The sequence below is a fragment of the Enhydra lutris genome, unplaced genomic scaffold (genome assembly GCF_002288905.1).
Source record: "Enhydra lutris kenyoni isolate GAN:26980312 unplaced genomic scaffold, ASM228890v2 scaffoldscaffold22, whole genome shotgun sequence".
NCBI classification, from domain to species: domain Eukaryota; kingdom Metazoa; phylum Chordata; class Mammalia; order Carnivora; family Mustelidae; genus Enhydra; species Enhydra lutris.
In genome coordinates, this window is record NW_019154106.1 from 6,964,968 (window position 1) to 6,981,886 (window position 16,919).

The 16,919-nt window shown below is 58.5% G+C and overlaps 1 protein-coding gene across 2 annotated transcripts; it reads right to left on the minus strand.

Annotated features, from left to right (window-relative positions):
- Window positions 1-744: 744 nt before the first annotated feature.
- LOC111149980 (CDC42 effector protein 2) lies at window positions 745-6,669 on the minus strand. 2 transcript variants are annotated; one of them, XM_022507266.1, is made up of 3 exons: window positions 6,620-6,669; window positions 1,212-2,171; window positions 745-1,061 (listed from the first exon to the last, which is right to left on the minus strand). In XM_022507266.1, exon 2 carries the CDS (start codon window positions 1,861-1,863, stop codon window positions 1,219-1,221), a length of 645 nt encoding a protein of 214 aa, XP_022362974.1. In that variant the 5' UTR covers window positions 1,864-2,171; window positions 6,620-6,669; the 3' UTR covers window positions 745-1,061; window positions 1,212-1,218. The 2 variants fall into 2 exon arrangements, with proteins under 2 accessions (XP_022362974.1, XP_022362973.1); XM_022507265.1 differs by having other exon boundaries at window positions 745-2,171.
- Window positions 6,670-16,919: the final 10,250 nt, after the last annotated feature.

Below are 16,919 nucleotides of genomic sequence, written 5' to 3' on the forward strand. Positions count from 1 at the left end.
CGGCTCCTCTGTCATTCACTCTGGTGCCTCAGTGCCTTTGTTTATGCATGAGTGTATCTTAGCCTTCAGGTTTGGGGCAGAATCATGTCTGACCATCCTAATGGGCCCTCTGCCCTAGGCATTCCCGATCTTGTTTTCTTGACGGTTGTTCAACATGGTGGGAAATCCTCTTACCTGCTTACAAATTCAATATTCTTTTTCCACTAGAATGTAAGCTACAGGAGAGCAGGGATCGCGCCCGTCTGACACCCCCGGCACCGGGAACGCGCTTGAGTGCCCCCTGGCTGCTCAATATAGCGCTGATGAGCTCCGTTTGATCCCTCCCGGCCCCAGGTCTGGCCCTCCCTCCCGCATGCGCCCTCAGTCCTCTGATGCCGGTGCACCTGCTGGCCCTTGCACCAGGGCTTATTTTTTCATTCTTGGGTCTCCCCCATAGACCCCAGCAGCCTGGGCACGGCGCCTGGCTTACCCCAGTGCTCAGCCGCCTCTTGTAAACACCAGAAGCAACATTGCAATATCCCCGGTTGGCATTTGGTTGGTTCCCGCTCCCAGGCAGAAGCTTTCAAAGGGGACCAAGCCTTCTGGGAGCGGGGTCCTCCCCCTGCCTCCCTAGGTCAGCCCAGGTCACAGAGATCAGTCCGCCTTCCGGAGGAAAGCTAGGTCAAGGGTGCAGAGAGCACAGCTACCAGCGGCAGCAAGTTTTATTGCGACCAGAATCTCCTGGTCATGGGAGGGGGGTGGGGCTGAGGGACATTCGGTCATCGATGCCATGTTTCCAGTCCAGGACATGGAGCCGAAGGTCTGGCTGGCTATGCTGTGCCTCCCCCCACCCTGTCCCGCCCCCAATCACGGCATCCCCCGGGGCTGAGACAGAAGGCAGGTGGAAAGGGGAGTCCGTCTTGGCAGAGCCTTCATCCAAGGGAGGTGAGGGAAGGAGGAGCAGTCGGCGGTGGGGGTCCAGCTGGCCCAAGATGCTCAGGGCCCTTTGGGCTGACTTCTGCAGGTGTCCTTAGTGTGTTTTAGGGGAAAGCAATGAGGCACACTCTGCCCCTAGGAAGAGCCTGGGAGGGAGGGAAACAAAGGCTCAGAGAAAGAAATCACTGGCCAGCGACCACACAGTGGGACCTTGGGAATCCTGACTTCTAGGCCCGGGCTGCATTGCCCCCTGCCTCCCAGCATTCACTCCATCCTGAGCACCCGGCCTGGCCAACCTTGGTCCTACGTGGGGATCTGCATGTGGCCCAGGTCCTGGTCCATGATCTGGAGGACGTCATCCAGGATGGAAGGCCCCAGGTCCACGTGCAGGGAGAGCAGGGAGCTGGCATGGGACAGGAAGGGCTCCTCGGCCCCTGACTCAGGGGTCAGCCCATTGTGGGCAGAGTCAGCCTCTGGAATTCTCCAGATGTCCACGTTGCCTGCCTCCTGCAGGGAAGGCTGTGGGGAAGGCTGCGGGGTCTCCAGGTGCAGGCGAGGGGGTTTGGGTGGGGCCTGGCTTGTGGGCAAGGTGAGGGCCTGGGGCCCACCGATGACAGGGAGGGAGATGGCATTCTTGAGCAGAGGGGATGGCCCCTCGGGGAGCTCCCGCCCGCACAGCGTGGTGGTGCGGGTGAACTGGAAGGGGAGGTCGAAGGCGCCATCCTCCTCAGGTCCCTCGACTGCAGTCCCTGGCAGGAGGTGGAACTTGCCCTGCAGGAAGGAGATGTCGCCGAACATGTCGCTGCCCCCGCCGCTGCCAATATGGATGGTGTGGCGGAAGTCCCCCAGCGGCGGGCTGATCATGTCCGACGACAGCAGGTCCCTCAGCTTCTCCTTCTTGCCCTTGCGGCTGCCACGCTTCAGGTAGATGGGCACCTTGGTGGACATCGTGACCTCAGCACCCAGGCTTGGCTCCTGGCACTGGGGACAGTGGGGACCGTGGCCTCCTCTCACGGCCTCAGCCACAGACACCAAAACCTTGGTGAAGGGCGAAGACTGATGTGTGGGATGTGACCGAAGATGTCCCAAGGGATGAGAAAAAGAAAGAAGTCAGAAGGCTGAGACAACAAAAATCAGTTTCTCCCCAAAAGAGTTGAAAATGCTCTGGAAAACTAGCAGCACCGAAGTGGAACTCTTGGAGACAGCCGCGCTCTCCCGTCTTGTTCTCACGAGGGTCTCCCGGGGGGGCTGAAGAGCTGAAACACCAAAGGTGCAAGTCAGGGACAGAAGGACACAAGGCAGAGGCGTTGGTGTCATTTCTGAGGCCCCTGTGTCGGCCCCAGGAGCCCAGGTGGGGCCACTCCTCTGCGAGAAGCCACGTTGGAGGAAGCACGTTCGCTTGCGGACTCACTGCCCCTGGGAGCCTGGATCACCAGCACTGAGCCCCTCTCCTGATCCAAGAGGGAAGTTGAGGCCTGGGAACCTGGGTGACAGGCCCAGAGTCATATCCAAAGTCCTGGCTTTGGTCTCTCGCCCTGGGTCTCTGGCTCTGCTTATCGCTTTTGCCTGGGTTCTGCATCAGCTGTGCCCCAAGACATAGCAACTGTCAAGTTCATGTGGGGAGGTCTCTCAGACCTGTCTTGGTCCCCTACTGGACCAACGAGAGAGATTTTGTGAACCCTGTCTCGGCCACCTGCCCGTGCCAGGCCTGGACACGTGGCAGGTGTTCGGCCAACAGGGCCGAATGACAGATGCCTTGGTTGGGCCCAATCTCATCCCACCCAGAAGTGAGGCCATGCCAGAGTGCCCCTTCTTTCCTCCAGGTTGGCAGTTCCCAGCTCCGGGACGGAGTCTGCCATAGTTACTGTCCCTCCACCCTGCCCAGCGCCTGAGGGGAAGATGCAGTGGAGGGTACAAATATTTTGCGGGGCTCTGAGCTGTGCCTGGCATTTTGCCGAGTTCCTTGCAAACGCGTCTCATTTAATCGTTGCCATCACTCTCCTCTCATCCCCGTTTAAACACCCGACCCAGAACACATGTTGCAGGGATTTGCACAAGGCATTGACGAGGGAGAGAAGCAGAATGCAAAAGGGTAGTATGGAAGATTCCATTTCTGGGGCACCTGGGGGGCTCAGTTGGTTAAGCGCCTGACTCCTGGTTTGGCTCAGGTCACGATCTCAGGGTCATGAGATCGAGCCCTGTGTCGAGCTCCACCCTCAGCAGTGAGTCTGCCTGAGACTCTCTCTCTCTCCCTCTGCCTCACTCAAATAAATAAAATCTTAAAAAAAAAAAAGATTCTATTTCTGACAGCAGTGACCAACTCCCCTCTGCTCTGTCCCTTCCCCGTGTATGCACGCAGGTATGTGTACCTACAGATACGATCCGAGTAGGATTATACCCTATATAAAAAGAGAGAACCTGGGTGCCTGGGTGGTTCAGTGGGTTAATCCTCTGCCTTCAGCTCAGGTCATGATCTCAGGGTCCTGGGATTGAGTCCCGCATCGGGCTCTCTGCTCTGCAGGGAGGCTGCTTCCCCCTCTCTCTCTGCCTGCCTGTCTGCCTACGTGTGATCTCTGTCTGTCAAATAAATAAATAAAATCTTAAAAAAAAAAAAAAGAGAGAGAGAGAACCTGGAAGGCCAGCAGTGGGTTGTTATATGGGCTGTGTAGACCGCGGGAGGGGGAAGGCAGAGAAGAGGCTTGGAGTCAGTGATATGGGAGGAGAGGAGTGTCCTAGATAAAAATTACCTGTAATAGTTGGTATTGTTACTAGAAAGTGATATATGTAACTGAAAAAAGGATGGTTGGCAAAATGCTGATGACGGTTCTCTCCAGGTGGCAGATTTCAGATGATTTTGCCTTTCTTCTTCATACTTTTATAAGCTCCAAATCTGAATAATAAGCATGCGTTACTTAGGTGCACATATAATTTGTGTAGTCAGAAAAAAATAAAGCTATTTTTAATGTGGAAAAAATAAGTGCACTGTGGTGGGGTGTCATGCTGGCTTAACAGAAGAAGGAAGCATGGCAGGCCCTCCTTGGTGTTCCCACGGTTGGGGATTGGCCTTGAACATGGATATGAGAGCCCAGATGTGGAATTGGAACACAAAAGGCAAAGAAATGTGTCCAAGGTCGTCCAGAGGGTAACCAGATGAGCCCCCCTCCCCCACTGCCCCCTCCGAAGGCTGCCAAGGGGCTGAGAAGGTAGGAAATGGGCCAGGGAGGGGCGGAGCAGCAGCTCGGAGGCCTGGCCTGGTCCTAGGCCCCAATCTCTGTCCTGGGCAGGGTGAAGAAAGAATGAGGGGCTGGCAGGAGGGAGCAGGAAGGAGGAAGGAGGATGCAGGAGAGGCAGAGTCCCAACTCCCAGCCCAGGCCCTCACTCAGGAAACCCCACCCCAGGACCGGACACTCCACGTCAGTCACACTGAGCCAGAGGGACCGGACATCTTGCCCCTCCCTGAGCACCTGCAGTTTAACAGGAAACAAAGGAGTGACTCTCCAGTGGCAGAATTCCAGCTAAGCTTGGAAGGAGCTGGCGGAGGGTGGAGGGTGGGGGAGGCGGTGGATGCCTCGAGGTCCTGGGATCCCACCCCTCACTCATGGAGCGGACATTTACCTGTGATCACCGTGCCAGACCTGGGGGCATGCCAACACCCACCCGACCTGTGTCCTTGGCAGGCAAGCAGTCCTGGGGCAGCTTTTCCCTCCTTTGCACTCATGAAGAGTGGGGCAGACTGGTGGGATTTGTCATCCCCCCCCAACCCCATCACAGAGTGCGCCAAGAGAGCCTGAGTGTTTCCACAACAAATTGGGCGTCCCTGACAGCTGTCTCGCTCTAAGCCAGATGTACCCGCCCAGTTCCAGATGTGGGGAGAACTGGGGCTGGGGGGAAGGGTTGGGCCAGCATCAGCCACCCAGGGGAGAGCTGGGAATTGCAATCATCAAGCCCTAAGGATTCGGATTTGGCAAGCGTGAGACCCCAGTCTCCAGCTGCCCTCACACGGTTCCCATTTGAAAGTTCCCAGGCACAGCACGGTGGGTGTCACCACCACCTTCTACAGAGGCAGAAGCTGAACTTCAGAGACCTTAACGTTGCTGAGGTCGCCCAGCTGGGAAGAGGAAAAGTGGGCCCCAGTACCCAGCCAGGACCCTGTAGCTCTGATGCAGTGGGCCACCCAACCTCTGAAAGCCGGGGAGCAGGAAGAAAAAAACAGGCTCCCAGCTAGGCTGGGGCCACTCGGTCCCCAGACCGCCTCCATTTAAGTCCATTTGGCTGCCCCTCTCCCCTAATTCGCAAGGATCCAGAGATATGAGAATGAGCTCTCCATCAGGACAAGGCTATGGGGGGCTGGGAAGGGGTGGCTTTCCCCAGAAGTGGGAGGAGCAGATGGGAGCTTGCCCTGGACAGGAGCCCTGGGCCTCCTTCAGAGAGAATGACTTGCGGGACGCACAGCCCCTTACCTTGGCTAGGAATACTGGTCCACTCCCCATCAACGGGTGTTCAAAGAGCCACCCCCTGACCTCGAAATCAGGAGCCAGAAATTGAATCCATCTCCATCTGGGACTCTCTGTGACCTTGGGCAAGACACGTCTCCTTTCTGGCCCTCACCTTCCCAATCAATAAAATGGGCTGACAAAGCCATCACCAGAGGGCTACTGGAAGACCATACTGCCACAGTTGCAAATGAGAGATGTAGGACAGATAGGGCTGGGGATCCCTGTCAGCCCTGTCATTCATTCGACAAATAGCTGTAGGGCCTTCCTCAAGCAATTTGGTTATCCGGGGACAGTGCTCCGAAAAACCGAATACTTCCACCCTCCAAGCGACAGCCTTCTCCCTCCTGCCCTGGAGGCAGCCTGCGAGTCCCGCTCGCGGGCGGGAGTCTCCCCGGGTCCTCCGGGTCCCTGTGCGGGGCGGCGCTCGGCTCCACGGCCGCTAGGTGGCGCGCGCGCGCTCGCTCTGTCGCCCCGCATCTCAGAGGAGTCAGGGGCACCCCAAGGAGTGGCATGTTCGCTTATCAGATGCGGATCGTCTGAGGGATCTTCTTTTCTTGGGGTGTTCTGGTCTCACGACCAGACAGTAGGTGGGGAAAGGGACGATCGGGGATCTTGCCAGGGTCTCCAAGCTCTGGGAGGAGCCTCCCGCGTGCTTTCCGGCCTGGGCGATGTCCGAGTGTCCGCTCGGCGCAGGGCCAGAGCTCGGGCGAGCAGGCCCCCAACTCCGGCTCCCGCGAGTCGGGTTCCTCAGCCCCAGCTCGGGTTCCGGCGCCGACCCCTCCCCGCCCTCTGCCCGAGCACCCAGCCCGGATCCGTTTCAGGACACTCGCGGCCGCGGCTAAACATAGGAGGACACATCACCATCGACTAAAAATACGACCCCCAGCCGGGGCGGGGACGCTGGGCGGCGGTAGGGCGCTCCCACGTCCCGGGTGTGGGGCGGAGGCCAGGGCTCAGGGTGAAGGGCGGGACCACGAGTTAGGGTTCGGGATGCGCTGCCCCTTGCAGGCGGAGGGGGCGCGGGCGTGGCCGCTGGGACCGACACGCGGGCGGGAAACACCGTGGAGCCCGAGGCTCCCGGGAAAGGACATGCGCGGGGGTGACACAGGGGCCGGGGCGCGAGCCGGGACTGGGAGCCACGGGGATGGGCCTCTCAGGGGGGCCCCTGGGAGTCAGGGACGGGCTGCAGAGTCCCGGCCCGAACTCACCTTGACGCGCGCAGGCGGCGGACCCGCCGGCTGCGAAAGCTCGGGAGCTGGACCGCGCGGCTCTGGGAGGCGATCCCGGCTGTGAACTCACAGCAAGGTCCGTGGCCCCTGAAGCCCCGCCCCGGCCCGCGGAGCCAATGCCCGGGCCGCCCCCAGCCAGGCCCCGCCCACATCCCCGCCCCACTAGGGGCCTCGCCTGTGCTCCCCCTTCAGTGGCGCGGAGCCCGGGTCCCGCAGCCGCGCGGGCGCGGGGTCCAGGGCAGGCTCGGGTGGCTGCGGGCCGGGCGGTGTCGGGTGCCCCGGCTGGACTCTGCGGACTTCGGCTGCGCCTGTCGGAACCAGAGCTCTCGGTGTTCGAAGGGCCGAGGGGGCGGCCGCCGGAAGACCGAATTATAGTTCTTCAGAATTCACCGAGCGTCCTTGGACCCGTTGCTCGGTGGAGGGCTGGGTCTGGGGAGCCGCCCATCAAGTGTATGTGGTGGCCACTAAAGGAATGACTGAGACCTCGGAGGCAGCCGAGTTAAAATATTAACAAACTTGCGAGAGCTTTAAGTTTACCGCCCCCTAGAAAAGAGAGCACTGAGGGTGTGTGGGCAGAGTGGCCTGGGCACGCCCGTTTGCCCTCAGTCTAGGTGGCTTCCGGGCCCGGGGGTGGAACCCATTCGTAGTCTCATTCTAACTTCGTTTCATTCATTCATTCATTCATCCATCCATTCATTCATTCATTCATTCGGTACTAGAAACCTTTATTGAAGGGCAGGCCCTGCTCAGGGCTGTGGACATAGGCGGAAGGAACCTGCCCTTCCTCCAGTGATTCAACAGAGAGTTGAGCATCTAACAGGGACCAGCTGCTGTTCTTGTCGCTGGGAATTCGGGGCCCCAGGAAAGACGGAAAACTGAAGCTCAGGGACCTGATGGTGACCTGCTCAGCCAAAAGGCCAGACCTGTGGTCTTTGGGGCTTCTTCTTGCCTCAGGCTTGTCATCCAGCCACTGTCCCTTCTGCCCTGCCCTCCCTCCCACAGCACAGCCCTGGGAGGGGACAGCAGCTCTGTGTCAAGACTTTAGTGCTGTCTCTGAGCTGTGGATCCGGGTGGCGTGCTGACTCTGCTGCCCCCTTGCTCTGTGGCCATAGGCAAAGGATGGTCCCTTTCTGAGCCTCTTTGCCTGTAAAAGGAAAGTTACATGAGTCCCCAACAAGATAAGAAACTTGTCTGTGCTTTCTGGATGGGAACACAGGCCCCACAACGGTCACTTTTATACAAACATTAGGACAGTTGCTTTGGGGGACAGCAAGCTGGCCTCGCCCCCTGACCTAGAATGACTCCACTGATGAGACCTCCTGAGCCTGCAGGAATGTGGCTGAGGCACAGCCCCCTACCCTCTGCCCATCTGCTGAGAGTCCTCCTTTGGGGGAAGGAGGTTGGGAAGGGTCGAGAGCGCCATTCAGAGCTGGTGACAAAATAGAAAGTTTCAGGGATGGAAGTTCAGACAGGCAAAGGCACTCATCAGAAGCCACATGACCCTGGGAACCAGTTCCAGAGCTCTTTGGAGAGGTTTGGGGGTGGGGAGGCTGTTGGGGACCATTAGGGGATGGGTAGAGAGCAGGGCATTTGGCCACATCAGCCAGGCCCTAGCCCCTGATCCCCCCCCACTTAGCGACTGATGAGCCTTCTCTGCAGCCTGTCAGGCCAGGACTCCTAACCGGGGCCCAGAGCCCAGAGCACACCATCTGTGCTCTGGGGACTGTCTTAGGTCCCCTGGATGTGACAAGCTTCCAGTTCAGTGGTGGCTCCCCATGTGGCTCAGTGTACCCGTCATCAATCCGAGCTCGAGCTCAGGGCGGCCGCCTGCAGAAAGCCTACACCGGAGGCATGATTGCGGCCTGGTGGGGGGTTCGCGGCTTTGCAAGCACTCGGGAGAGCGCTCCATCCTCTCCGCACAGATGAGGTTGGGTCACTCCGCTGGGGCCAAAGGAATGCCCCGAGGTGCCCGCTGACAGCTCCTCTCCTCGAGCTTTTGCTGAATGGGCAGGATCTTTGCACACACACACGGGCTGCTGTGGAAGCCCAGCCATCAGCGCGCGCTTATGAACCGGGACTTCTTTTGCTAAAATTGGCGCTTTTTTACGCAACTTCTCAGGCTGTGTGTAAGGGCCTGAGTGTGGGCGGGGAGGCTGGGATCCCGGGCCAGGGGATAGCGCCAGGGTGTCCTGCTTTTCTGACTCAACAGACATTCAGGTCAAGTGTCCTGCCCCCTGCCCTGCCTGCACCCCGTGTCCAGGGTCTAATACCTCAGCCAAGGCCTGGACTGTTCTCCCTGGAAGGGCTCCTGGGCGCCCTGGGGGCTGAGGGGGCAGGACCTGAAGGGCGTTTGGGTAGGGTCAGGCACGAGGAAAGCTACGGATGGAGAAATGCCTGGAATGGGCTATTGAACTTCCTTCTCCTCCACTGGGAGCTCTCTCTGGCCCTGAGATGGGTCCTGCTGGTTTCTCCCACCCCATGGCTGCTCCCCCCTCCCCCATAGGGCCCTGTAATCACCACACAGTGACTGACTCAGCCCATCCTTCCCCTCCCAGCCCCTTCTTCCTGGAAATCATCTACGTCAGCAGCCCCAACCCCTGTGGACAGAATCGGAAGCCCCTTCTTCATGGTTAAGTGGGGAGGATGGGGGGGCTGGCAGGGAAGGACCCCCCCCAGGGTGGAGCCAGCTCACCACAGCCCCACCTATCTGGGAAGCTAGGGCCCTGGGAGGCAGGCGGGAGGATGGGGACCAGGAGTCGGGGGGCAGGACTGAGAGCAGAGAGTCACAAGGGAAGCGTGGCAATAATCTTGCGGGCAATCTAGAGGGCCAGTGAAAAGAGACAAAGTATCTGGAAGGGGCATTAGCACCCTTCCAGGGCCGTGGAGCAGCAGGGAGCTGGGCAGAAGCTCCGTCCGCCCCTGGAAGCCTCCTCCACCCCAGCCCGAGCTCAGCCTGCAGGGCCCCATGGCCTCAGCCAACCCCAGGCCTGGGTTGGATTTTTCCTTGATTGTTTCTTGTTTCCTTCCTCCCCTGGGCTCCTGCCAGCTCCGGCCCTGCCCTCCTCGCTCTTCACCCTCCTTTAGAGAAGTCTGTTCAGCCAGAGCCTGAGACTCGAGATGGGAGTCCTTTTGGAGCTGCCCCCTGCTTCTGCCTCTGTCTTGAACCCCTCCTGGGGAGCTGGGTATCAGGGCCTTGTGGGGAGGACTTTCCTCTGGGTCTGGATTTTGGCTCCAGGCCCAGAGCCATGGGGGTTTCCAGAGTGGTGACAGCTCTGTCCTAGGAGGGACCAGCCCAGGCATTTCCCCCAGACGTCTCTGTGAGCACCCAAGCCCATGGCTGTCCTTTGGCCTGGGGAACACAGAGTCAGCAGGGGCAGTCTTCAACACTTCCCACCTCCTCAAGACACCCTGTCACCATTCATTTTGAAAACTCGTATTTGATTCTACTTCTTGTCTATGGCTGTGCTGGACCAGGGAAGACACAGATGGCCAAGACTGGTCCCTGGCTTGCAGGGAACAGATAACCCCAAATGAAACTAATAACCAATCCTAAAACAGCACATTCTGTGCCATAAAGGAGGTCCTCCAGGGTAGAGGCTGGCTCTGATTCCACTCCATCTATCCCAGGCCAGCCTGGATGAGGCTCAGTTAGTGACTGTGGATTGAAAGAAGAACTAGAAAGATCAGAAAAGAGAAGGGTTTGTTTTGCTAGAGGTGAGGAAGCAGATGGGAGTGTTAAGAAAACTTCAAGGAGGAGGTGATACTCGAGCAGGGTATTAACGGGTGAATAGGAGTTCGCCGGACAGGGAAAGGGAAGGGCGTTCCAGGGGGAGCAGGCAAAGGCCGAGGCAAAGGTCAGGAGGAGTACAAGTGGATGCCTCATGTGATTGGGGGAACAAGAGCTATCCAGAAGATCGTGGCACAGGACAGAGGGAAAGGGTAAGAGGGTAGTGGGTGAACACAGTCTTCCTTGCCCAGCATCCATCCCTCTTACTCTGGGGACCACCGCTCAGTTTTCCAGAGTCTCCAGCATGACTAACCCCACCCCCAAGGCAAAAGCCTCCCCCTTACTCCTGCCCCCCAGGCGTCCATTCTCCCTGCAGACAACCAGCATTATCAGCTTCTTGTAAACACTTCTGGAGATACTCTTGGCCTGTGCAAGCAAAGCCCCTCCCATCCTTTCTACACAAATGGCAATATCTAGGCGAGTAGGGCCCCCCCAGGTCCCGCAGGTCCTGGTGGCCGTGGTGGGGGGAGAACAGGCTCTACTGTCAGAGGCAGGGGAAGGGACCCCACAGGGCATCTCACTGAGCCTCTGCCCTTCCCATTCCTCTGCCCCTTGCTTTTTCCAGTTAACATTAAATTGTCCTTGGTGTCCCTCTTTTGCTGCTGCCTAGCGTTCCAGGCTGTCCTGGTGTACCTAAGTCGTTCTCAGCCGGTGGCCCTTTCGGTCATTGCCAGCCCTTTCCTATGACAAGCAGGGCTGCTGTGAGTCACCTCATACAGTTGCCCATTCACACACACGTGAGCACAGCTGCGGAATCATTGCTACGCGAGGGGTGAGGGGTGGGGACATGCGCAGCTGTCATTCGGTCAGCTCTGTGCTGGTCCTTCCAAGGGGTGTGCCCGGCACCAGGCCCCTGCCCAGACCGCGGGCCCCTCTCTCCTCAGCCTCCCCGAGTGCCTGCTTCTCCAGCTCTTTGTTCTCTGCTCGTCTGCAAGGGAGAACGAGACCTAGCGGAAGGAGGCTCCGGGTGGCTTTAGTGTGTGTCTCCCCTAAGCGAAGTGTTTGGCCGCCTTTTCCTTGGCTTTGGGGCCCAATCCTCGTTCCTTCCTTCTCTGGCTGCTCACTTAGGAAGGTCGCTTCAGAGATGGGGACCTAGAGCGAGGCCTGACCACAGGCAGGGGCCGCTCTGGGGACCGTTGGTTCAAGAAAGAGACAGAGCCTGGCTCTGAGCTGTGGGGTAAAAGCCAGAGTTGGAGATAATAAAGTAGGAAGATTGGAATTTGGTGACAGACCGGCTACGGGGCCCATGGAGGGAGGAGAAGGGGGGTGGTCGAGCCCGATCCAGGATGATGACTCAGGGTGGAATGGGTGGAGGAGGGAAGGGAGGACGGTGGGGTCACTGAGGGAGTGTAGGATTCTGGGGACGAAGCTGATGTGCCACCTGCCCATTCTCCACCCCACCCCCACACCCCAGCTTACATGCTTCCAGGTCCACAATCCCTGGGCAGGGATTGCCTGCTGCCCCCTCCCTCTGCCGCTGGGGCAGCCCCCTTGCACATGCTCTCGTCCTCAGCTCACCCAGCCACCTCCCCAGGGCATCCTGCTGCTCTCAGCTGCGGTGTCTCTTCCCTAGGGAAGGCTTCTGCACCCCAGCCAATGTCATGTCCCCTTGTGAAACCCTTGGAGAAACTGGGTCGCTGTCTCCTCTATGCCACTGTCAACAGATTCACATCCATCCCCCTCTGGACGGTAGCCACCAGCGTCTCCCCAGAGTGCGTGCAGCATAGCAGGCACCTGACCAACAAGCAAAGGAATGGGTCAGCGAATGAACGCCACGATGCTGGGGACAGCAGGACGGGGGGATGTCAGGGATGGGGACAGCAGGAAGGGGGCATGTCGGTGCGGGGGACAGCAGGAAGAGGGCATGTCCGGGACAGGGGTTTAGGAAGTAAGAGCCTGGCGCCAAGGACTTCTCTGCACGCCCACCCGGTTTTGGTTTTTGCCACAGCATATGCCTGCCCCTGTGCCTGGAGTTCGCTTGTTTTCGGTTTCTGCCCCGGAGCGGAGCTCTGGAGGAAGCAGGCATCGTCTGTTCAGCTCCCCTCTGCATCCAGATCCCATCCCGACACAGCAACACAGCATGGGACCACAATGAGTGTTTGGCAACAGGAGAGAATGTGGGAAGTGATGGGCTCGGTCTCCAGGTCTGCACACCAGAGGCAGAGGCACTCCTGCCTCCTCCTTTCCAGGTGCTTGTCTGGGAAGGTGGAAGGGAAGCCACTCCTGCAGGTACCTCCCGTGGGCCTACTGCCTGCGATGCTTTGTAGGGATGGGACCAGCTCCTACTCTCGGGAGGCAGGCATCCTGCTGGATTCACAGGGAGGAGGTTACCCACGGGACGGGACATGGAGAACAGAGTGGAGGGGCCAGATCGCTGTGGGCGTATTTCTTTCAAAACAAACATGCCCACAGCGAAAGATTTCAAATGCACTATGAGCGTGGACATGAAAATTAATTCTCTGAGTCCTCCTGCCCCTGACCCCGAGCCCTTCCATACCTGCCCCGGAAGCAAACCACTGTTCCTAGATGTGTTCAAAGGGGCAGAGCATTTGAAGGGGACGGAGGCTTCAAGGGGAATGTGAGCCTTGGGAAGGACCTGTGGGAATCAGGACTGGCCGTGCCTTCTAGACCCTGGCCCAGTTCTCCTCCTGCTCCTGGAGAGAAGAAGCCAGGAGGGCACTGCTGCTGGCTTCCAGGGAGAGCCACCGCCCAGAGGGGCTGCCTCTGCCAGCCCGGCAGCTCCCCCTTCCCATTCTTGGCAAGGGGCGGGGCTGCTGACTTGACCCTGGACCAGATGCTTCAGACCCTGGGAAGATCTGGGAGTGACGGAGTGGGCAGAGGAGACGGGGCTCAGCGGGGCCTTCAGGCAGCAGGATGCAGGGATTGGGGTCAGCAGGGACATGGGGCAGCCGCTGTCCCAGAGACCTCTGAGGGCCCCTGTGGCCCAGGCAGCTGCCGGCCTGGCCTCTCAGCTGTCATGTGGCCCCCGGGAAGGCAGGGAGCCTGGAACATGAGGAGGAGGGTAGGTTGGGTGGGGGAATCGGGAACTGGCTGTGGGCCCAGGTGGGTCCGAGGGCAGGCTGGGCCTGGGGGCCTGGGCATTTCTAGGGCAGACCTGGAGGGAGCAAATAGGTCTGGCTGCTCAGGAACGGAGGGGTGACAGAATCCCACCTCAGTGACCTCCAGACTGGGAGGCCAGGAGGGTCAGCTCCACTCCAGCACCCCCCTCCTCCGCCAGATCCCCAGGACCTCCCTGTTCTCCAGCTTTTTGTAGGCCCCTCCCAGATCCACCAGTCCAGTCCCCACCCCTCACCAGAGTGTGGCTCCTATCACCCACTAGCCCAACCCAATAACCATTTGGGTGTCCCCCCTTGGTCCCAACCTGTCTCCGACAGTCCCAGACACCTCCCCAAACTGCGCCCCCACCCCAATCCCAGGCACCTGGGCTGTTACCTGCAAGTCCTTCTAAGCCTGTCCTTGTCATGTACCAAGTTGGTCAGTGTGGCAGGGTGGAGAGACAGAAGGTTTGGAGTTTAAATCCCAGTTCTATCACTTACTTAGGCCGGTGACATCCAGCTCTCAGCATCTGCCAGCCGGGCTTGTTGGGAGTTAGGTGTGATTTCTATGTCAGAGTTCACACAGTGCATCCTCAGAAATGTTAGCTCCCTTGCCCTCCTACCTGAGCTGTTTTCTCCATCCATCCCCTGGCAGTCATCCCGATCCTGCTGTCCTGGATCAGGCCCCCATCTTTTTGGTGGCGAATGACAGAAAATTCAATTCCAACTAGTTTAAGAAAAAAAGAAGGGGGTGTATTTGTGGCTTAGGTTTTGAGGGGGTGGGGCTACTGTCATCAGAGCTCAGATGATGTGGCCTGGTGCTGACCTCTCCCTCCCTAACTTCTGGCAATATGTCCTTTGGTTTAGTGCCTGTTCAGGACGGGTTTCCCCTCATTGTGGCAAGATGGCTGCAGCAGCTCTGCCCTTGCAGCCGAGTCTTTTCTACTGCTCCTGCAGAAGTCCTGGAGTCATGGTGTTTGGACTATCTTCGGTCATGCTTCTCTCCCAGACCATTCACCAAGGGCAGGAAGGAGCAATGTGCTGCTTGGTTTAGGCAAGGGAGGAGTGTGGAGGAGGGGTGTTCCCCACAGGGAAACCAGGGTGCTGTTTCTATGGGAACAGAGATGGGTACCAGGAGGCTCTGTCTTCCGGTAGCTCTTAGAGTATCTCTGGCCTCCAGACTCCCCCGGCTTCACTCTGCCCTTCGCGGCACTGCCAGGCCTTCCTAACATGCAGGTTTCAGGGGCGCCTGGGTGGCTCAGTGGGTTAGAGCCTCTGCCTTTGGCTCGGGTCATGGTCTCGGGGTCCTAGGATCGAGCCCTGTGTCGGGCTCTCTGCTCGGCGGGGATCCTGCTTCCCCCCTCTCTCTCTGCCTGCCTCCCTGCCTGCTTGTGATCTCTGTGAAATAAATAAATAAAATCTTCAAAAAAAAAAAAAAAAGATGCAGGTTCCGTACTGCCCTCCTGCTCCACACGGAAGCTTCTGAAGGTTCCCTGGGGTGAATCAGGTCCAAACTCCTTTGCAAGACATTCCTGACTTCACAGTGTGGCTCCAGAGCTCTGTTCCTGGCCCGTCCCTTCTTTTTGTCCCTCTCTGCCCCTCTTCTTCCTCCTCTTTCCAGGCATTCTCTTTCTTGTGGGTAACAAGCGCACTGAAGACAGATGTCCCAACACTGGAGCATCACTCGTGACAGCCACAATATGGGAACAGCCCCGTCCGTCACCTGATGAAGGAAGGACAACACTGTCCATCTGCACAAGGGACCACGACTCAAACAAGGGGAGAAAGGAAATGAAAGTCTGACGCCTGCTAGAGTGTGGACGGCCCTTGAGAAAGAAGCCAGACGCAGAGGACCACGTGTGCTGTGATCCCGTTTGTGTGATGTGCCCAGAACAGACAAATGTGTCGAGGTGGAAAGTAGGTCTGTGTTTTCCAGGGGAAGGGGTGGGGAGTGACTGCTAATGGGGATGCGGTTTCTTTTAGAGGTGAGGAAAATGTGGAATTCGATAGTTATGCTGTTCATATGACATTGTGAATGTACTAAAAACCACCAAATGGTACATGGTCAGATGGTAAAGTTGATGCTGGTCGTGTATCTCGCTAATTTTTAAAATGTTAAAAAAAACAGAAAATAAAAACTACCCCCACCCCCGCCCCAGTCAGTCAAGGCCCTTCAAGGCTAGTTAGGAAGGTCAAGTGTGGAGGAAGACGCTCTGTGTGGCCAAACAGGACTGGCTCTCGGGGGGGCGGGGGCGTGCTCAGCCAGGAGCCCCAAGGTCAGGGGAAAGGAAACGTGTACCAAACAGAAGTGAAAAATCAGTCCAGAAGGCTACTCCCAGCACCAGGGGAAGCTGCAAGATGGGCTGAGCCAGGCTGGGTGACCCCAGGTCAAGGGAAAGGAAACACTAAGACCGAAGTAGCTGCAGAGGCAAAGCAGGATGGAGGCCCCCAGGAGCAGAGTCACCCTGGGCGTGGCGGGGGGGTGCGGCACAAGGGCTGGGACACGGAGACGTGGAACTTGAGAAAAGCACAGGGACTTTGCTCAGAACCATCTGTTCCACCCTTAGGCTTGTGTCTCAAGGGCACGGGCAGGAGGACCAGGGGAGATGCCACCCAGCAACACGGGGGTTCTGAAGCAGAAGGGTCCCAGGAGTCCTGGCCCAGCCCTGGTTCCTTGGCTTCCTCCACCCTCCCTCCCTGACACCCTTCCCCGAGCCTTACTCCAGAGGGCGGTGCCTGGCACAGGCAGGAGCAAGAGGGACCGGCAGGACATTAGTGTCCCAGCTGAAAAGAGGTCTGGGAATGGCCCCTTGGCAGTCGCTGGGCACCAGCTTCCTGACACCAGCAAAAGGGAACCGTCTGGTGGCAGAGAGGTGCTCGCCCGCAGAGCGGTCTGCAATCTGGGGTTTTCTGTGTGTTAAATGCCTCCACGGGCCTCCAGGAGCACTTCCAACAGTCACGTGACCCGTTTCCAGGCAACGGGCTCGCGCTCCCATTCATGCTGAGCTCCAGCTTTCCGCCTCTGCCCGGCACACGCCTCCCCCCACTGGGACGCAGAATCTTCCTCCCTTTCCAACCGCCCCATCGCAGGGGGGCTCTGGATCTTGCGGAGCCTGTCATAAGGGGAGAGGAGGCTTTGTACCCTCCAAGGGGACTACGATACAATTCCCCACAAAGCTACTTCAGTGGCTTGAGCATAATTGGCTAGAGCGGGGCTCCCTCTGAGCCACGCAGGGACTCATGCGATAAGGGCCCAGAGCCTGGTTTATCGTGGCCCAGGGCGGGCTGCTTAATCTTCCCGGGCCAGGGTTTCCCAAAGGGCGGGGGCGGGGTGCAGGGTTTTGGCGGACATTGGGTTGGTGCAAATATGAAGGCTGTTCTGGAACTGTTTGAGGTTGTGGAAGAGGGCCCCGGCCTCCTAAATGCCACATCTAGA